The 22,263-nt window shown below is 37.4% G+C and overlaps 1 protein-coding gene across 1 annotated transcript in view; it reads right to left on the reverse strand.

Annotated features, from left to right (window-relative positions):
* LOC104523516 (dystonin-like) overlaps positions 1–22,263 on the reverse strand; it is a gene marked incomplete at its 5' end in the record, with an annotated part of 38,187 nt that overhangs the window by 10,819 nt on the left and 5,105 nt on the right. The window contains 15 exons of the mRNA XM_029084522.1: positions 2,181–2,198; positions 3,064–3,138; positions 3,306–3,460; positions 5,032–5,194; positions 5,526–5,689; positions 6,112–6,241; positions 7,044–7,232; positions 8,064–8,207; positions 11,649–11,777; positions 12,992–13,186; positions 14,606–14,765; positions 15,088–15,257; positions 19,555–19,674; positions 21,363–21,569; positions 21,801–21,956. Coding sequence (XP_028940355.1) covers positions 2,181–2,198; positions 3,064–3,138; positions 3,306–3,460; positions 5,032–5,194; positions 5,526–5,689; positions 6,112–6,241; positions 7,044–7,232; positions 8,064–8,207; positions 11,649–11,777; positions 12,992–13,186; positions 14,606–14,765; positions 15,088–15,257; positions 19,555–19,674; positions 21,363–21,569; positions 21,801–21,956 — 2,175 coding nt within the window. The remainder of the gene's footprint in view (positions 1–2,180; positions 2,199–3,063; positions 3,139–3,305; positions 3,461–5,031; positions 5,195–5,525; positions 5,690–6,111; positions 6,242–7,043; positions 7,233–8,063; positions 8,208–11,648; positions 11,778–12,991; positions 13,187–14,605; positions 14,766–15,087; positions 15,258–19,554; positions 19,675–21,362; positions 21,570–21,800; positions 21,957–22,263) is intronic.

Below are 22,263 nucleotides of genomic sequence, written 5' to 3' on the forward strand. Positions count from 1 at the left end.
GGAACCAAACAAAAGCAAAGCTTGCCATTTAATTCAATAATTTTTTTGTTATAAATAAGAACATTCACATGAGCATTATTTGTAAAGGCTTTTAAATAATGCAATCAGTATGTGCTGAACAAAGAACTGTTTTACATATGTAGATCAAAGTTAAAAAGAGAAATGGCGTCCAAATTGATGTAGTTTATTTTCATTGGCTTGTTTCTCAGGAGAATTTTTTCTAGAGGTTCTAAAGATCCTCTCTTTTTTCTTTTCTCGGTTTAATACTTCAGTTAGACTCCATCAGGCAACTATACCAAGGGTGAGACACACTTTGGAAATTGCTTAGGCTGTGGTTAATTCAGGCAGTGGGACTTCTGGAACGCAACACAGGTATCTATCACGGCATTTTTCCTAATGGTAATTCAGTCCATTTCCTTGGATATCAACTTTCCTTGAACAACATTTAACATTGTTTCAAATAATCAGAGGTAAAAACACTAGGATAAAACATAAAGGAAGTCTAGTTTAAGCTACAAAACTGCCTGTTCTTGACAACAGCCATACAACATCACTGTCACTAGAGAAGCCTCAGCCAACTTGCTGTACGTGCTTTGATCTAGGATGCTGTTCTGCACCAGTAAGAGTTGGACGCTTTCAAAAATTATTGTTTTTCCCAGATCTGAGAGTACAGATGGCAGATAAGAGGATTAACATAATTTCAAATAGTCTTTTCAAATAGAAGCTTGTTCTATATGTGGAAAACTTTTAAAATTATTACTTAGATATACTGCTTGCGGCATGTGCTAAGATTATCCGCTGCTCTTTGTGCTTTCCTCTATACTTCAGCAGGCTCTGCCAGTAAATATGAATGCAACTACATTTTCAGCATCTCAGTTTAAAATGGCTAACGCTGTTAACGCTCACGCACCCAGAATGGATTATACATATTATTGCCATTGTAAGAGCATAAGATACTAAAGGTGTCCGGTATCTGGTTTGTGTAAGGTATTTCCATTCTTACCAGGAACGCTTAATCATAGAATCATAGAATGGTTTGGATTGGAAGGGACCTTAAAGATCATCCAGTTCCAACCCCCCTGCCATCAGCAGGGACACCTTCCACTAGACCAGGTTGCTCAAAGCCTCATCCAGCCTGGCCTTAAACACTCCCAGGGAGGGGGCATCCACAACTTCCTTGGGCAACCTGTTCCAGTGTCTGACCACCCTCACAGTGAAGAACTTCTTCCTAATATCTAATCTAAACCTACCCTCTTTCAGCTTAAAGCCATTTCCCCTTGTTTTGTCATTAACTGCCCTTAAGAAAAGTCCTTCCCCAGCTTTCTTGTAGGCGATTTAACACTTGATTTAACACTTTAGGAAGCTGTGTTATCAGTATGTACCACAGGAGTAAGTGAGCACTGGTTGGCATTTCCTCCCTGTACTGAACTGTACTGCTGCAGTATGGCTCATCTGACATAAAAGTCTTCCTAAACACAGCTCTAATACATTATAGACTTGCCATAGCTCTTTGAAAACACTCTGGGAGAGGGAATAGTCTAAACTGGAACAGCAAGTTTATTTTCCCTATTTCCAAAATACGTATTTAATGATTCACTGTGTTTGTACATAAAATGCCAACAATCAGCTAGGTTCTTAATCAGCCTGCTGCACTGCATAGGGATTATATTTTTTCCTGTGAAAATGACAGTATTTTTTACCTAATTTGCAATAAATAAGCGATATGACACTTACCACTTATTTATTGCAAGCGATAAATAAGCGATTTTAGCCTTTAATCTGATAACCTAAAAAATACAACAGAGAAGTTGACACATTCCGCTAGAAAACTGAAAACTGACAAAATAACAGTAATTCTAAAACTGCAGTTTAAATGCTCAAGATTTTTGACTATAGGAATTGGCACTGACCATTATCTGGTTCCTTTAAAAGTAATCTCCTTAATGAGGAAAATGGTCAAAGAAAGCAGGTGAAGGATTGAAGAGGAAGGATCCTGAGACAAGGAATGCTCCATAGCATTTAAAGAAATACCACAGCTGACCAGCAATTATGAATTAGCTGAAGACAAAAGGATGGCAAGAAGACTGACCATTGCAAGCTTAAATCACTATGTGTTAGAAAAAAAAAAGAAAAAAAAAAAGAAAAAAAGAAACTTCATAACACATTCCACTGGTTTATACCTGATTTCCCAGGAAGAACTGATAAGAAATGAAAAATGGAAGAAAGACACGATTAGTTTACAGGAAATTCTCTATATGACTCTAGAACACATGCAAACTAACACATTAGACATTCTAAATAAAGTATCTACTTGACAGATGAGCAGGTAGCTAGCTATCCAGAGACTGAATATTGGAAAATATTCAAGGCCTTTGTTTCCTTCCCATTGCTGTTTCCATGGTCTTTGAAAATAACTACAAGTATTCAGCAATCTCTCTTAGCCAAATATGGCATATTTCATCTGAAATTGTTCTGGTTATTGAATCTAGGGGTAGCAGATCTTTCTCTACAGTGTGATATTTCTTCTTCTGTGATCGAATATCGTTCTGCAGATATCTAATACTTCTTATACTTCTTCAGAAGGAACCGTGTGCTTCAGTAAAATGACATGGGAGGATAAAAGTGATCAGATACACTTTGGTAAAAAGATTTTTCAAGTACAACACAATACCACAGGAAAATATCAGTCACTGTTTTTATGAAACTAATAGAAAATCAGGTACAGTTTAAACACTTTGGGTATTCAGGTAAAAAGATGGGCTTTTAGGGAGCTGTTGTATGTACGTGTGTATGCGTGCAAGCAGTTAGCTTTTAAAAATTCTCCTATATTGAAAAAAGTTTCAGTAGTTTCAGCAAAAATAAATACAAGCATCAACATTTTCCCATATTTTAGCTTCTGTGTTCTAACAAGAAAAAAACATAAAATTTAGACAAGCTTAAAGTCAGAAAATACGTAATTGTCATACAAAATTCCTACAAATTAATAGTCTACTTCCTTGCATAAACCATGTCATATGAAGAATCTTGAAGCTAAAAAACTAAGAAGGTCCTTAGAAGACTTACCCTGTACTTGTTATCCCCAATCTGTTCCACTTGAAATCGTTTTGCACATTTACATTTAGCTACCTGCCTTGTAACCTGCAAAAAAACCACAACCGGATAATTACTTTTCTGCTAATATCACATTTCTAAAGATTTGTGTTAACTGGTAAACTTCAAATTATATAGGAGTGAACATAAAATTAATTATTAAAGAATGTGATCCCAGTAGACTAGAGTGCAATCGAAGAAAGCAGAGAATGTACCTCATCTTCAATTTTGTCAGCATCTGTGAGAGGCTTGTATGCATCCTTGTTTGGATGAAGAGCTGCTACAAATTCATAATAGTCAATATACCCATCACCATCTCTATCAAAAATGTCTGCAACAGCACTCATTTCAAGTCGGCTTGTTGGGAATTCTGTAAGACAAAGACAACAACAAAAGCTAAGTTTTTGTTTTTTCAATCCCATTAAAAGGCTTTATCACAAAGGCTTTTAGGCACTAAGTGACAGACAATGCTTATCAAAAAAACAAAGACATTCAAAAAAGTGAAGGAATCTTTCTGAATAAAACAATCTGGATTTCTAATGTTACCTAGATAGACCAATATAAAAATTCCCCTATACTGAAAACGGTTTCAGCAGTTTCAGCGAAAATAAATACAATATATATACAAAATACATACCAAGATATTGGTATATCTAGGTATACATATACATGAATATCATTTATCATATATGCATAAATGAATATCAGAGTGTGGCTTGAAGAGAGACACAGAAGTGAGGGCACAGATTAAACTGTAACATAAATGTATTTTTTTTAAACATTTTGACTTTTGAAGTGCATAAAATACCACAGATTAACAAGATAAATTGTTAGTGAGGAAAGGTCAAGCGAGAATTTCACCGCTAATTAAATCTGGAATGCGAGGCTTTCCCACTGCAGAAACATGCACAATGTTTGGTGAAATCCTTCTTTACATCAAGTTCACAGCAGCAGAACATTAACCCACACAGAGATCTTCTACAAAATGGTCAAAGAAAATTTCAAGATGGTAAACAGGGATTATATCATGAGTATATCATGATACCAACTGAGTTAATTGAGTAAACTGTTTTAACTTCTTGGTGGTATCCAGGTTTTTTCATCAACTGTCAATTCATGCAAAACAGCAGTATCCACATATAGTGAATATATTATTGCATTTCCTAAGGGGAAAATATATACACTAAAATATTCTTCTACTGAATAACTTTAACATGAGATGCTAAAAGCAGCTCAGTTATGAAACTTCATTGCTCAGAGCAAAAGACTCCATGATCTGAAGATAAAGGATTATTTGAAGTAGTAGGCCCTTATCTGTTATCAGTCAGTTGCTAAAAGGAAACATGATCACACACAGACATGGTGTGGAAGGCTTATATTTACCACCAACTGTGCATACCTAAGGAATATCAATCCATTAGGAAAACTAGGAGAAGTCCCTTCCTAGTCTGATTGCTTGACATTTTGATCCTCGTCATACAGGTATACTCATGGAAACACTGTTTTCAGAAATTACATGGTTTCCTTCTATAATTGAAACTATCTCATGCAAGTTCTTTAATAAAAAATCATATGATCACACAAACTGATTTTGAAAATTATCTATAGGTTTTATAAGGTATGTTTTACTATTCTGACTAATCAATGAAAAGTAACTGTTGAAGCGGCGAGGGTACTGTAGGAATGTAAACCAGTAAACTATTAATTAGTCAATAATATAAATGTGACATTTGTAACCTGATTCACAATGTAAAAGAACTAGAAAGAGTTTCTAGAATATAGAAATATTTTCAAGTAAAATAATTATAGTTTAAATTAATCATAATTAACAACTTACGTGACCTTCTAACAAAATAAACTGCATAGGGTACGCTATATAGACAATGAGACTTCATGAGATGTTTGTTCTAAGTTCAACATTAAGCTAATTTTGAAACTTACTTGAAGAAAGAATTCCATCGATAAATTCCTGTCTTGTTATCTTTCCATCCTGATCTTTATCAATCCTCCTGAAGAAGTCCATCACACGAGACTTTTTATGGTTCATCCATCGCATGTATTTTTTCCTCCAAATATCAAAATCAAAGTTGGCAAATTCTCTCAGCTTAATAAAAAAAGAGAAGGAACTTTTTTCAGCTGAAATCAATCAATCTAGAAAATCATGAGAGACATGAACACCATCTGTGTTCTTTTGAATAATTGGTTCTTAGAGGTCCTATATAAACATTTTAAACATCTTAACTCTCCTCACATTTAAAATGAGAATGACAGCTTTTAAAGCATGTGTATCACAGTGTTTTCAGTTACTTGTATCATATGATACAATACAACACATATGGAAGTTGTTTACATTATTTACAGTATTGGCAATTTAATCCAGGTCAAACAAAATTATGCAAAAAGTATATATATATTCTGTACAGTCCTCTTCTGACCTCTTCAAGCCTGTCCAAAGCATCATTAAGTTTTCTTCTTCTTTCCAAGGCCAGAAGCCAGACTTGCTGCCATTTGCTGACTAAAAGGTTTACCCGTGGATTCTTGGTTTCGATTTGTGCCTGGGCTGCTGATGGATATATGCCTGGTGTTGGGGAACGCTTCCCTGTTAAAACATGATAAAATGCATCTCACTCAGTTCAAACAAAACAAACATTCACATGAAGGGTACTTGACCTTCCTAAAACTACTCCTTCCTGTCCCAGATAATGAGTCCATACCCTGATATGATTCCATCTAATGGGATTTTATTTTTTTTTACCATTGCTAGGGAAGGATCACATGGTGGCTAAAGTATCTTTTGTCTAGCCAGGTATTCAAGAAGTATAGGACAAACTTAAAAGTACAAGTCTGCTATGAAAAAATCCCTAACAATGAAAAATGACAGATAATTACAAAAATCAGCCAAAATAATTTCACCTTGTTTCACTAGAAGCTAATCAAACCTATTAGATTATTAGTAACCTGGTATCTTTATAGACAGAGCAATGGTGTGTGTGACCTGCCCCAAAATACTTAATTACTTACTTCCTGCTCTCCCCTTATCAAGGACAGGAATATGAGACTGCACTGGAGTGGGTTCAAGTGCCTTTCTTTTATAGGTCTTTGTAACTTTGTCCACATCAGGCTGTTTTCTGGTCATTTCCTCCATGAATGTCTGCAATCAGATAGAGGTGGTTTTAATTAACAATACACAAAAGTGACCACAGGAATGAAAAACATACGACAACAGCAAAACACCAAAGTTATAAGAATGTCACAGAAAGACTCTTATAATGCCAGCCTTACAAAAAAGACACAGTTTTGTAGGTAAGAAAAATCTGCAGGATAAGCTTTTAAGACCACTATGGCCTGGTTGTTAAAGGAAGGCTAAATCTAAAAAACAAACTGTCAAAATATTGTTTGACTGATAAAAATCTGTCAGACTCCTTTATTAACTGTGCATGGTGAGGTGAGGTGATGTACAACAGAATTTTGACTCTGAGTACTCAGGTGTTCCTTGCTGTCCAGACTGCAGTTCATAGAAGTGACACAGCTCTGGTGTGCAAGCCCATGGGTATTCACTGCACCAGCAGTTCCCTCTGGCACTCACAGACCTATTTTTGAAATCCATCAGTAAAGACACACTGCAACACTAGTTCTAAGGCAGCAGCACTAACATATATTTCACATGGCTTTTTAATTATTATTATTATTATCCTTGTTCCTATGGGGAGTTGTAGGTTTGCCTTTAGAACAATGACAAGCTAAGTTTTAGTTAGGTTGTTTTTTTACCTCTGTGTTGAATAAACTACAAGCACATTATACACATACAAAACACACAACTGAATAATTGAAGAGAGATTTGATTATTAGGAGAGAAAATAACTAAGGGGATTCACACTTTATGATGAAGCCTAGCTGAGACATGAGCACCATTTGTGGAATGTGTAGGACATGTGTCACTTAACATGCCTTACCTGATGTTCGGCTATAAGTGCTTTAACTTCTTCAATCTCCTGGGGGATAACCTCTTTATCTTTTTCAGTAAGTGTAGTCTCTGCCCACTGCAACCAGGACAGCAAGGCTTCCAGCAATTCCTGGTTAGCAATAAGTCCAGCCAGAGCTCCTGACAGTCTCTGTTGATGTTGTTTAGCCCATGCTAAGACCTTGATAAAAGAACCAATGCGTGAGTACGTGCACATCTGAAATTCTTTAAAATGTATTTAAAATTGCCCTGCTAACTGTAAACCCAGAGCTTCATCCCAGGCCTACTGCTGATTATCAAAGGTGCCAGGTGTAGTGGCTGATCACTAAAGGTGCTAGGTAACGAGAATTCCTAGTTCAACAAAGATGTTCAGGATTAGGTTAAGTGCAGTAAACAGCACATTCAGGCAATATATTAAGAACTTTATCAAACAATATCTTTAAGTTAGTGAATCATGCAGGATGTGGCATCCATCTTCCTCCAGGGCACTCCTCCTGAAGCCATACTTTGCTAACACCACTATTTTGTTTTTCTTTAAACTTAATATACACAGAAAATACCACCTTAGCAGCTGAGAGTGTGGTACACCCTCTGAGACCTACTTGTAGCAATTTAAATAATTTGGAAATCTTCCAGATTATGTTGGACTAAAATCCTCCCTAATGCAATTAGAAAATGCTTCAAGTTTGCCCTGTATTTTCTTTTCTCTGTAACTTTTAAGTGTCTCCCTAGAAACTATTGGCTTTCTTCACATGGGAAGTGTCAGGCAATATTTCCTTTAATACATACAAACAAAGAAGCTTGACCATCTGCTTTAGCTCTTAAAGCCCTGTTAAGTTTTAAAATAAAACCAGTGGAAGCATGGTATTCACATCTATCATTGCAAGTATTTTAAATGTTTACTACTCAACAGCTGGATCATTTCCTCCCAGTGTAACTACCATGTTAGTTGTCAGCTATATTTCGATCAAAGATGGACCGTTGCAATGAAGGTAGCTTGACATATACCGACCTCTTCAAACCTGGCTCTGATGATTGTTATCCAGTGTTTAATGGTGGTGATGGAGTCTGGGTGGCAGATAGCTAGGATAGCTTCTCCCATACTTGTTGCTTTATTCAGTTCTGCCTTTTTCTCTTCAAGTTTCTTCATAAATTCCTAAGCCAGAGGTAACAACTTCAATTAGATGTTGACAAAATTTGCAAGAGAAATCTCAGTGCATATTCTGGAAGGTTGCGAGCCTCTCAATCGCTCAAACAGATTCAACTTGCAAGAGGCAAGTTTAATTTGTCTGAGAAAAGTAAAAAATGTTTAAAAAGCTTATTCCACATAAAGTACTAAATGAAGCTCTAAAAATTTTACCCCAGCTTGCCACTCCTTAAAAGCCCACCATACTGTAAATACTTGAAAGACACATGCTTTTATTAAAAAAAAGAAGGAAAATCCCAGCATTTTAGAAGTGCTGTAAATCAACTATATGACAGTGAGAAGCACTATTGGCAACATTTCAGATGACCTGGTTTGTCTGTCAGTTACAGTAATTCTTCATAATAAACTATCAAGCTCCTACCAGAGACTGGAAATGTCCAAGTATAATTACATGCTCAGACAAGATGATAGAGGACTTCAGGAGCAGCTATACTAAACTAACACAAATGTGAAAACTCAGCAGCTGAGGGGGAGAGACACAGCAAGAACAGAGACAGAGACTGCTAATTAACCAGCTGTTTTCAGAGGCGCTGCCACATGGGAAAAATCTTGTAAAAGCAAAAGGATATTTACAGCTTTAGACATTCAAGCTCACAGCCACTGATGTTCCTAGGGAGGCTGGCAGATGAAAGGGTGCCAGGACCAGAAATGGGTGCTGGGGTTAAACAACAGAAAAACGAAGGACTTTTCCCATCCTTTCTGTAGTTTGCATTTCTTTTATTATTATTAAAAAAACCACCACAACGGTTTTACTATTCTCCCTATTTTGTCATGTCTAATTGTTGTGTAAGTCTGTGTGTCTTTGTGAGCCAACATCTCTCAGTGCCTAGAGGAATTTTTTGCTCTATTTTCACATCTTTAATTGGGCTACAAAATGGAATCATGTCTCTGAAAGTTTAACTCTTCCTCTCTCCATCCACAAAGGGCTATTTTGGATTCCAGAAATTAAAGATCAGCCAAGTCAGATCCTAGAAAGTTCAGAATCACCTAAACATTGTAAAACCAGATTCTACAACTCAAAATGACACTATCCTGTGCCTTTACAAAGTAAATATGAAGCTATTATGAAATAAAAGTGTAAAAGAAATAATCTCTTCTACCTTGTTCTAAAAACCTGGAATAGATTGCTGTATATTTAGAGATTAACATTTGGACTTAAGCTTAAGTTAATGTCAGAATTTAAGACCCAATCACAATAGCATTTCTTCTCTCGAAAAACCTCTTCTCTTGGAAAAGTCAAGGTGGGTTATGGTTAAAGATTACCAAGTAAGTCAGAGCCAGGAGGAAAAGAGACAACAACATTGTTTTCCCCGCACAACTGTACTAGAATTTCTCAAAATCTAAATCTATGATACAATAAATAGAGTGTATTAAGCTTTCACTCAGTAAAGGATACTAATTGTATTGAATTCTGTGGCAGTCCAGTGATATAGACCCACTTACAAGAGAGGAGATGGGATGCTTCTCATTAACTAATGCAGTGCATTAACCTACTACACCTCTCAGTCCCTAAGAGGATGGCAAGTGACAGAAACCTCTCTGCCTGAGATAGTAGAATTATTCAATCATGTGCAGTATTCAAGAAAAAAACCAAAAAACAGTAATGGCCATAAAGATGGACCATTTGGATAAAGTATCATCCTGAGGAAGCCTTTCAACATGTAGCTGGATACAAATGGATTAAAACTATTTTATAAGAACCACAGAGATAAAAGGAAGATATATTTCATATTTATGTAAATCATGTCAGTCATACTTTTTTTATACTACTATTGCAGCATTGTAATACAGGCATTGTGTTTAAAACTAATATAATATATTATTTCCCGTTATTTTCTTTTTTTTCTTCTTGAAAGCTAATGTTACAAGCTTAAGAGGAGAGGCCACTCATTTAAGGAAGACTTTGCTGCATGTGCTTATTGAGCGGTAAAGCAGCAATGCCACAGTCTTTCTTAGCTTGACCATTTCTGTATTGCTATTATTTGGCCTTTAAGAAGAAAATGCGGTTGGAAGATCACCTTCTAGAGCCTATTCAAAAAATTTAAGTACAATATGGCCACATCTAACATTGAGGTTGGTTCTGTTGTGCTACACTCCCCAGCTGGACAGGGTTTCTCAGAGACAAACTTTGCTTTGGTTTGAGGTTCCACATCATGCTTCAGCTTTAGCAGCACAACTTTGAGCTTTGGTACAGAAATATTTTGTTAATCAATCTGCATTGCAGAGGGAGAAATTTAAGACGTTTTATTCTAATTATTTCAGTGGACCTAAGATTTCACTCAGACAGTTCTTTCCTCTGTATTCAGAAGATAAAAAAATTAAATACAAGGGAACTGATGAAGCATACGTGGAAGAAAGGCAGATAAACACAAATTTCATTGCATTGAAGACAGCAAGTTGCTACTGCCAACATTAGTCAGCATATGCTGATACGTACATACACAGATTTGCCAGCTAAAGAACAGCACCCAGTTTCCAGGGCCCTAAATTAAATATGAAAACTTCTTCAAAATATTGTGGACTGAGCACCTTGGAAACTCCTTGGTTAAGAATCACTAGATAGTCATATCCTGCAGGCACTCCTCTGTGCAATAACATTCCCAAACTCAATTTAAACAGGATGCTTTCTCATCTCCATTTCATAAGTTCTGTTATAACTTTCTTCAGAGCAATGATGAACAAATCCATTGCTCTTACAATTTGTTCTATAACATTGTGGGCACTACATTCTTGATACTACTACTACTGCACTTAGAAGAAGTTTGCATGGGCTTAAATGTGCATGTTTGTAGCCTCCTGTTTGGAGAGTGAAAATATGACTGCAACGCTCCTTCCTTAAACCATTTTCCCATTTCATTATGGCCAAGTTAGTTTGATGGCCTATAATCTAGTGTCTGCAGTACCTACGGCACCGCACTATTTCAGGACCTAATGCATGTGAATTACGACAGCGCGCTGTTTCAGCGTGAGAGAAGGTTAATGGATGATAACGTAATTCTGCTGACATTTCCAAATGACCTTGAAAGAAAAGTATACGCTGTTTTCTTCAATGGTGCTTAGAAGACAGATATACTTTTGCTACTGTAGCAGTCTGTGTTATAATTGTCAGGCAGCATATATTCCACAGAGGGGTTTGCATCTATCTCTATATGTTTACAGTGACTTTCTAAAGGGCCATTATTTTCTTAGTAAGCCAAGATGACTCAAACAGCCCAACACCAGTATGGGCACCAAACAGTCAACTCCATGAAATTTCTAGCTTCTCTGTAGAAACAGCTGCAAAACCAAACACTGGATGTGACTACTTGGGATAGACTTTGGCTCCTTTCCTTTTGTTCTACCCCCTAACAGACTTAGAATGAAGAAGACCCTCTTCATGTTCTTGCTTACCTTGTGTTGGTCTATCAGTGTACGCAAGGCCTCTTCATCATCTGGAAGGACCCCATGGAAACGAAGAGCCTGCTCCGCCTCTGCCAGCCACTCCAAAAGCACATGGACAACAGAGTGGAATTCTTCTGCCTGTTAAAATAAAAGAAGTAGTCATGGTCACTCACGAGGGGATCTGACAGACACACTACAGCTTACACAAGGAGACTGAGCCCAATTTGGAGTCATTAATCATGCAGCAGTACTGGCACATTAACTTTCCATTAAAAAGTCAATGATATACAGTACTACATTTTCATAACTGTAAAAATATCTCATGCTTCCCAAAAAATTATAGGAAGCGTAAAAGCCTGTTCATGCTTTTAGCCATCAGATTTATAGTGTATTTCCAGCTCAGTTGAGAATGTCATGCCTTTACGCTGACAAATTATACGGGAGGTGCTTTCATGGACCAGCTGGAGAGACAAACTATATTTTCTGCACAGCCTAAATCACTGGTTAAGCAAAATTAACTGACAGTCCATTGGTGACTGACCCTTTTATATCGGAAGAAAACAAGAAAGTTCCACCTTTGGGCACAGCCATATTCACACACAGTGTTTGAGATAGCTCAGGATAGTGCCTGCTGAGAGACAAGAGAGCTGGACAAACACAGTACCCTGGGAAAAACAGGGCAGGAATTTTTTACACAGTGGATACATTGCTATTGCAGGACACCCACCCTAGCAGCAAGCCAAGCTATTATATCTTCACAGAGCTGTACGTCCTTATTAATTCAGGTTTGGAAAAAATAGAGATGGACTTATTTGTCTGGGATCAGTACCAGCCAATACTGACACACATACACTGTTCTAGCTCCTGAGTGCACTCAGTACAACTCCATTTTTTCTCCAATCTACTTCACTGTGCACTGTAATTGTGCCAATGTAAATAAGTTTTCAGTACACAAATTTACTTCTTTCCAATAAGGCACAAAAGGCATAAATATGATTGCAATCTTCAGCTTCCTGTGAAGGGGGCATAGTTCTTAATCACCCTTCACGCTTGACTGTAACTTCAGTGATTTCCTTAGATGGTAAGGTCTTTGAAACATTTGCTTTGCATTTGTGGTATAGACTAATAATAACAGCAATAATAAATGCTAAGAGGCATTATTCATGTGCTGTGGTTAAAGGGATGCAGACAAGGTAAGCAATGCATGAGCAAGAAAATTAGTATTTTCAAATGAAATTAAATGACACTGAATGACATGAAGTGAAAATAAAATTAAATTTTTGGCAACTACATTGTAACATATTTTCTCTGTTTCTCATAAAGTACATGTAGCACCATTACTACTCCTCTACCTGCCGAAGAGCCTGTTCCAGTCGTGTTTGCTTGGACACTGACAGGGCACAAACTGTCTCCCAGCGAGTGCTTAGCTCCTGCATTTGGACTTTGACCCAGGAAGAATCATCACGACTGCCTTCTATCAGCTCTCTGGCAGAACGCTTCAGAGCCTGGACACTGCTTGTTCTTTTTCCCAGCTCCTTCTGGAAAACCTAGGCACCAAATAAATTTAATATGTTTAAATCATTACTGCATAAGTATCTAAAGAGAAACAAAAACCTACTGGTTATAAGAAGAAATCAAAATATGGACTTAGTACGATCAAGAATAAATCCATCAAAGTGACTCAAAATGCACAAGTCCTGCTCATTAGATTCCATATGAAGATATTTACACTCTATCCTATCTTAATAAAACTGGAATATGGTAGGAAAATGTCAGGCAGATCCTGAGAACCCATCCTGATGCAATGCATGGGAAATTTAGCTTCCTTACCACACTGGCTTTACACTCTTAATCAAAGCAACTGATCTGACACACTCTATTAATGTGCAAGATTTAAAACCATAAAAACAGAAATAAAACTCCATCTGAGGGTCTGACTATAAGGCTGTAGGTCTTGCCAGATACTCATATATTTATGTGAGAGTATGTTCACATTTCAGACGGAACAAGCTCCAGTTACATAAAGGAAGCTTTAAATGTAATCTTAAGAGATGACAATTACAGTATACTGTGCCACGGACCATGACTTAGTTGTGATATACAATGGGATTTCAGAAGTAATTCCAACATTACTTCAGGCTAATTTTTATAGACAACCCATGTTCCCAAATAATTTTTTTCAGAAGGGACAAAATCTCCTCCTCACTAAACAGTCTTTGGATACAGGAAGTCACTGCTAGATGAACAGAGGGACCTTCACCCTGTAATCCTCCCAGGCTCCAGAGCTCTGACTGTGTGTAGCTTTTGCAATGCCAGTAACTTCAACAACTGTTTCTTCCAACACACTGAACTGCAGAACTGGGATTCAGAAGCACAGTCCCGCATTTGCTACTCGTTCCCATCTCCAAAAACACATCAGTAACAAAATTCTGCACCTTGCCAATGTAGGCTTCCCGGGCCACAGTTTAGTTGTATGCTCCATATCATAACTTAAGCATGCAACTACTTTTCTCCTCCTCCTCCCCCTCCTCCTCCTCCTATGAATATAGAGCAGCCCTGCAGGTTTGAAAGGCTGCTGTAGTCATGACAAGTGCACTGGATGTTTGATTAGCAGATGTACTAAATAAAAAGCCCTATTTCCCCCGAAGATTTCCAGTAAAATAATTTTTGCCCAAACACACACATTCATAAATGCACATTTGTGATTTTTGACATGATATCCATAAATATACAGGATAAAATACAGCATTAAATGGAATATCTCAATGCTAACTGGTGTCAACGAGTCACTAACCATGGTTTTCTTCCAAGTATGTTTTACAGCATTTTCCATTGCTGATGACATATTTGTGTTATAACACTATTCCATGTTTCTAAAAATTACAGAATACCCAAATAAAGACAGCATTAAAATGCTGCACTTTATGAGCAGTCTAGTAATTAAAAGATAGTATTTTTGGAATTACCTTGTGATTGTCGATCAGGTTCATCACTAAATCAATGTCTCCGTGTACTGGCTGATCTTCTGCTAGCTGAGGTTCAATTTTGTATAACCAGTCAATGAGAGCTTGCAGAGCATCAGTAAATTGTCCTGAAAATAGCAGGGCTTCCTCCAATTTATTTTGTCTAGGGGGAGGGGGGGAATAATTAATTAATTAATTAATTAATTACACACACACACACACACAAAAAAAAAATCATTCAGAGACTTTAAGAAAACATTTCAGCACAAAATGGTAACAACCAAGACCTTTAAGACAGTGTTTCCCTTTTTAAATAGTGGGACCACCCACGCCCCTCCAGTCCTCTTCCATACCATCATGAAAATATGCATTTTTAGTATTTTACTGCTTTGGCACTCTGGTTTTACTTTTGCACAACAGAAGACAAAAGAATTTGCCTAAGCCTTTTTCTTATCTGCTGAATAATTATATTGGTTTTCATTTACCTTTCCACTGATTTTCCACAAATTGTATCCCACTTATCCCTTAGTTCACTGAGCATATCATCAAGTTTCAAATTGTCATCAGCCAAGGTGGTTTTCTCTTTCAAGGAGCGTCCAGTCCTATTTGTGGTATCATATACAGAATGTTTGGCACCCAGAGATTTCTGGAATTCCTATATATATGGAAGAAAAAGAAAACATACATATAGCATTAACTGCTTACATGCCACAGTTAATTAATCTTTGACATATTAGTTGCAATAGAAATTGTAAATGTTGCTGTAATAATATTTTAAACATACTGCTAAATTTGAAGTCTGCTAGTGCCACAGTGCACTTGAAATTATATGGGGCTTGACACCAGCAGAGTCCCTGCCTTTTGTCCCTCTCTGGGAATGTAGCTCTACACCTACTGGAATAAATTCTGGAAAATCCCTCCTTCAGTGAGAGCAGTGGTTCCCATCCTACCATAATATTAACAAATATCAGCAAGGGGCTGCCTTGTAGTCAGAAGAATGTGAAGGAATTGCTACTTTGGCAGACATGAACTGAACAGTTTTCATGCTACATTTTTACATTCTAAGAATTCAATCCAGTGTAGAGCACCCCAAGGGCTACAAAAGTCATTCTGTTTTAGCTCAGCATGGTCAAGCTGGGAAACCTCCAACCACAAGCATTTAATCCTCCTAAGATTGAAGCATACTATAATTGGGAGTAGTTGTATGCCAAAAGTATCCAGATCCAGGCCCAAGAAGCAGCCAGGTGATACCACAATAACTCAATTTGGGCTGGAAGCCATGATCACAAACAGGTTTCTGTGATCCAGGGACTCTGGAAGATGACAGAGACACAGCAGTTGCATCTGCCTGCCAGCTCCGACAGCTCCTTCTGCCCAGAGCCTCTGGAAGCTTTTCAAAGGCAGAGAGGAGCACACAGAAACACAGCTCATCTGATACTGTAGAGGAGTTAACCAACAGGGTAAATAATTAAATAAAGGAACGATGCCAAAAGACAAAACCAGCACTACACAGCAGCTTTTAAATGGTAGCAATGCTTAAAGTGTTTCGTTTCACACCTTCATGAACTGCTAGTAGGAAATCAGTTTAAAAAAAAAATAAAATCACAAGTTTGCTTTAGGAAACTCAGACATACAGAATCTAACAATTTTTTTTTATTTTTTTTTTATTTTTTGGTCACAAAAAATACTAGGCCAAAGGAGTTTTTGCTCAGTGTTTCCTGAAACAGATTTTCATCCGGTTCTCAGAGCAACATCTCAAGTATCATCACATCCAGCAAGGAAATGACTACCACTTACAACTTATAGTAATTCCTCAGGGCATGTAAAGATTGCAAGGATTCCTCATGGTTACTGCTGGCATATGCACACCTGCTCACCTCCAACTGGCAAGCTGTTCCCAGCTGGCCTGCATCAACCTGTGCCATGGTAGCTCACAACTCTTCCAACTTCCTTATGTGTCCATCTAGTCATGCTCTTTTTAGATGTGAATGTGTGTCAGGGAAACTCAAGTGGAATGGAGGTGCCTTAATTAGGAGGTAGGCATTTCGTTATGCCATGTGGACAGTATGACAACTTTATGTGGGATGATTCAAGGTTCCTTTTTTAAAACTTGCTTGGTATTTTGCTCTGTACTGTCCTTACTTTAGGATTATTTCAGAATCCAGAGGGAACTGAGGATCAAAATTTACCAGAAAAAAAAAAGGCAGCGTTTGTTTTGTAATGCAGTATTTCCTTACTGTCCTTTCACCTTCCTCATATAAAACCAGAAGGAAACACACTTTAAGAAAGAATACAAACACTATTATAAAGCTAGAACTATAGTAAAAATTAAAATAGTTTTCAAAATGAAAATCACCAGATTTTTTAGAAAAGTTCCTTCAATATAAACCATATGTCTGTGCTCCTTCTGTTTGATGGGTTTTAATAACTACTTAACACTACATGCATAGTGTTACTTGATCAGCACAAGGAAACACAATGAAATTGCTGGCAGCGAAGGATCATACAGGAAAAACAGATTTAAAGGTGAACAAAGGGTCACAGTCAATTAATTCTTTGAGATACTACACACACCACACCATATCTACTTTCATTTGATTTCACAGAGGTGTAACTGAGAGTAGATTTTGGTTTAAGCTGTCAGGAACAGACAGGTAAGATGAACAAAATCTCAGTAATTAATGATCTACCTTCCTTCTAAGGAAGGTGGGAACATACAGATAAAATTAGACAGATTGCCATAAATGTACCGTAAGGAAAATTCAGCATTAGCACAGGAATGGATTGGGTGACCTAGTAAGGGTTTTTCCATTCCTAACTTCTAAAAATGAGAAAAAATTGCTGATAAACAGACCATGAATAACCCTCAAAAGTCCCTGGCAACACAACAGATATGAAAGAGGAGAGAAAACATATTATCTTGGCTTTTCTCTTTCGGGTCTTTTTTTTTTTTGGCAGTAACAACTGTCAAAGAGTGAGTCCAAATTATTGCTTACAGCACACATTCAGTTCAGATAGCAAAACTGTTAACTAAATGGAGCAAGGAAACCTTCAAGGCTGGACAGAAAAGACAAAGACAGACACAGGGGGTATTACGTGGGAGTGGAAGGAAAAGACTCAAAACACAAGGAAGGACATTGCAGTGTTGGGAGGTTTGACAGCTCATTAAAAAACAATTGAGTTGATTTCTTGGGGGAGTTGTTTGAAGTTTAAAGTCAGAAAGTTCACAGAATTCCCTCTCTCGCACACATTCACCTTTTCCCTCCAAATCAGCACTTTCAATCCTACTGTCCCTGTGCCACACTCCATCCCATTCCTTAACAAGAAATGAGATTCAAGCAACTCAAGTAGCTATTCTCTGCAGGCATTTTATACGAAAAGAAGCTGGAGGAAAGACAGCATTGAGAGACGTCATGAGTCTGCCAACCCATGTGAGGAAGCTTGGGCTCATAAAACAAACTGCTGCAGGTATAAAGAACAAGTGGGACTATCAAGTTTAACATTTCAGAAGAGCAGAGGAGAATAAAGGTAGAGAGTCAAACTTCAGGACCTGAAAGGACCTCAAAGTAAAGTCACAATGTGTTGACCGTACTCGTGAGAAGTTTGAGCTTTACATAAAGAAAAGAGGGGAGTGGAAAGATTAAAAGATTGAGAGACTCAGAGAAGACAAGAAAGACTATCTTAACAGAAAAGTTTTTTTCTTCCTAAATCCCACTGCTGACTTCAAGTTCTGGCAACAGCAGCAATCCCAGAACAAACTGAAATTGCAGAGTTAGCATAACAGAAAGTTAATGTAGGTTTTATCTAAAAGTTTTAAAAGCAAACATAGGTAAAACTATTTTTGCTTGACCAACAGCCAACCTTCCCGTATTAAAGGAGAATATTTTCCTGGTTGATAAACAATACTTGATAAATCATCATGTAAACTGACAGATGATAAAAATATAAAGCAGACCGATGCAGTAACCAATCATTAATATACATGTCAAAACTTGTCAGAGGTAAAAGCAGAGAGAGAAAAATCAGATACTCAAACTCTTGGGGATCCTGCACACAATGAAAACAAAGGAGTAAATGGAGAACAATTAAATTGACATGAAAAGTCAACGTAAATGTATGCCAAAATGCAGAAACAAGAATGATCTTTCAATACTCTGTCTCTGATGAAACTCCTCCAAGATAAATCTTGAAACACAGTCTGTCTCTGAAGATTCTACCATTCACCCATTGATCCTCAGTAATATATTATCCTGGGCTCTTTACAAAAGTAAAAATGAAGAAAAGATTTCTTCCATCCATCCTTTTGCTCTGTCTGATGGAATTAGAGAGCTTTTACATTATCATTATTTGTTTGAAAAGCCATGCCAATCAGGGAGATTTTTACATTTTTCACCCACAGTAGCTGGGTTTGTGGAAAGCTGGTCCTGGAATTTTGAATCCCATGAAGAAAAACAACCTTTGCTACTAACAGGGCCATTGTACTTTCTAGAGGATTTAATTAATATTTCCACTTAACATAAAAAGCAACTGTCAATCAAAATAGAAGATAATTTTTCAGTTTTGAGGTGGTCCATTATTATTAAAAGGAAAATCTGAACCCGAATAACTGGATGGTAAAACTGTAGTTTAAGGACTGAAAAAAGCCTGTAATAAAACCTCTTCAGAGATTCCTATTCTGAGATAGTATTACTTTGTATTTTAAACTTTCCACGGTGCTGTATTAGGATGTCCTTCCTCTTCATAGTTAATCATCCCCCCACAGATTAGATACTGTGAAAAGTTTTTTTTTTTTCACTTCCCACCTGTAACACACCACCATTTAATTTGATGCTAATCAGCACTCCATGGTAGTAAGGTCACAAATCTACTTCCTTTGCTGACTGAACAGTACAAGGCTGATAGACTTACCTACATCTCACTGGGCACTGTGCCTTTTATCACTCATGACTCACCTTATGCTGTGCAAGCTGCATCTTTATTTTGTCAGGGTCATTTGCAATTTCAAGATCTGAGTCCAAAGATTTCTCTGACTCTTCTAGCCATTCCATAAGTTTGTGCCAGGCTTCATGGAACTGCAGGGAAAAGAGATTTGCATGGATTTTAAAATTCACTGGTTCAGAAAATAGTCTGAAAACACTAAACTCCAACCAATTCTCTACAGGCCAAACAAATACTCTGTAGACTTTGGAAAGATTTGGTGTGCTTTTCCCCCTGTCTCTCAAACAGGGACTAGACCAATCATGTAACCAATGGACTTAGCCTCCCTTCTCCCAGGTGATTTAGTAACCTTTTATGTACATGATCTGCAAATATAGTATGCACCTTTCAAAGACATAGTGGTAACTTCTGTTGATGTGTTGGTCATTAAGATTCCTATGTTTTTAGTAATGAATACTAAATACAGCAAGAATGGGGCTCAGCTATTGCCTATATGGGACAACAGCAGAAAACCACTGGGGAAAACTGTCTGGATGACTGGCCAAGATTTTCCCTGGGATGCTCATAAATGCTCTCATTATAACAAACGCTATCTTGACTAGCAGGGAACAGATCCTTGATCTTCCTTCCTGTCTTAACAAAAAGAGTGTTTCTGGGAGGAAGCAGGGAAAGACCAAAGATTCAACCAGCTTTCACAAAGCGTCACTCCTTTGGGGTTCAATTTTTCTAAGATGGTCGTTTCTCTCTCTGTGCCTCCTGAAAATTCTTCTTGCCTGGGATGCCTACACATGAAAGTACAAGGAACTAGTTCAGAAGCCTCGCAACCTGGACCCTGTTATTCAGGGCTGTGAAACAGGTCTTGACACCAGTACCCTTCAGTACATCTTCCCTGCTCTGCCTAGATAATTGTCATCCTAAATTTATAGCTTATTGTATTCAGCTCTGTAAATGGATATAGAGACAAAATCCATCTCATTGCAGAACTGCTGTGTGTGAATGCACATGAGAAACTGCTGGAAAATAAATAACATATGATTGGCTTATGGGCTAATTTATTGCTCAGAGAAGTTCTTACTCTACGAGCTGAGTAGCAGTAGCAGTGAACATGGGGATGTGGCTTGGCTGTGAACACGACCAAATCTTGAATGGTCATGTTCACTTGAATAAAAAGAAGCCAGAATTTCCTACTGACATTTAAACAGATTACATTCCTCTCACACATTTTGCATCTTATCATTTATGTTCCTCAGTGAAGGGAACACGAATCTAAGGAAAAAAACCATGAATGCTTCCTGGCAAGGAAAACTGTGTAAAAAAACCCCTCCAAGGTTTTTAATTACATAAATGGAGATCTCTTACCACACAGAAGACACTGGTCTAGTAACTAACATAAGAGATTGAGGAAGGGATGAATATTAATCAGGGCACAGTGTAAACCCAAGAAGAAAATACTAAGGAATACTCTCACAGATTAGTAAGAGGGGTTCATCAGATTCTTTAAAATATAAGCAGTTGATTGTGAAACTTCTTTGCAAGGACAGCTGACACTAATATACATCTGGAGGCCATACTGCAACTTTTGTCTTTCAGACTATCCTCTATTGCAGACAGAAGTCACTGCTCGTGGTTGAAAATGACACTCTCACCTCCCAAATGAAGTGCTCTATGACTGAATCACAGAAATTGCTCCACTAACTCAACAGTGTGTGTTACACTAAACCCAGACTTACTTTAAAGTGCTTTAAATCACCATATTCTTCAAGAGTCTGGATGTAATTACAGCTAAGTTCAAAGAGTTGTACAACAGCTGTTGTCCGATTACCTGTTTGGCTCTTTTCCTTGCATCATCCAAAGCTCTTCCCCTTTCAACTAAGCGTTGAACTACTTTTTCCCATCGACTCTGTACACTAATCAGCAGATTCTTAATAAGGACAACATCCTGTTTCTGGCTGAAATATTTCAAATGGGTTCCAGTTTTGTCCAGCTCTACGATCTGATCTCGATGAGAATTCACTTCTGTGGCAAAAACCTTGGAAAAAAGGGAGAAAATTACTCTAAATACTATGTTGCTCGAGCACTGGGTAAACACGGAAAAAACCCAGTCTGATAATGAATGATGTAGCAAGAAAGACTATAATATGTAATTTTTTAAAAAATTAAATGTTTCTCCGAGTGGCAGCGTTACAAGGTTCATTTGGACACTGTTAAAGTGTCTCCATAGAGTGGGAGAAAAACATTACACATCTGTTTCTTTACATACCTTGTGTTCATCAATTTGAAACAAGACAGTGTCCAAGATAAGACTTGGCCGAGAAGCTGCAGTTAGAGTTTGCTCAGCCTGAGTAAGCCAATTGATGAAATCTTGAAGTGAGTTGTGGAACTCCATTGCTAAATTGAGGGCTTCTTCCAGTTTGGTCTGTAAAGATACATCATACTTTAATAGCAGTTGATACTGTGCAGAGGTGTCAGCCAACAAAACCATTTTAGTTCAGCATTTTAGAACATTTTTCCTACTCAAAAGTTTCTGAGTTTTAAAATAACAGCCTACATTTGCACATATTAAAGGATATGGATAGAAGAGTAACAGTAAAATTATGTATGATAGATGAGTAGAAAATACAGCACCTAGTATCAAAATAAAATTTTCCACATTAGAACATTACATCTTCTACTACTTAATCCTAATGGGACATATGGATTTATCAATTTCAATACAAAACCAG

The sequence above is a fragment of the Antrostomus carolinensis genome, unplaced genomic scaffold, assembly GCF_000700745.2.
Source record: "Antrostomus carolinensis isolate BGI_N321 unplaced genomic scaffold, ASM70074v2 scaffold40634, whole genome shotgun sequence".
In the NCBI taxonomy this organism is placed as follows: domain Eukaryota; kingdom Metazoa; phylum Chordata; class Aves; order Caprimulgiformes; family Caprimulgidae; genus Antrostomus; species Antrostomus carolinensis.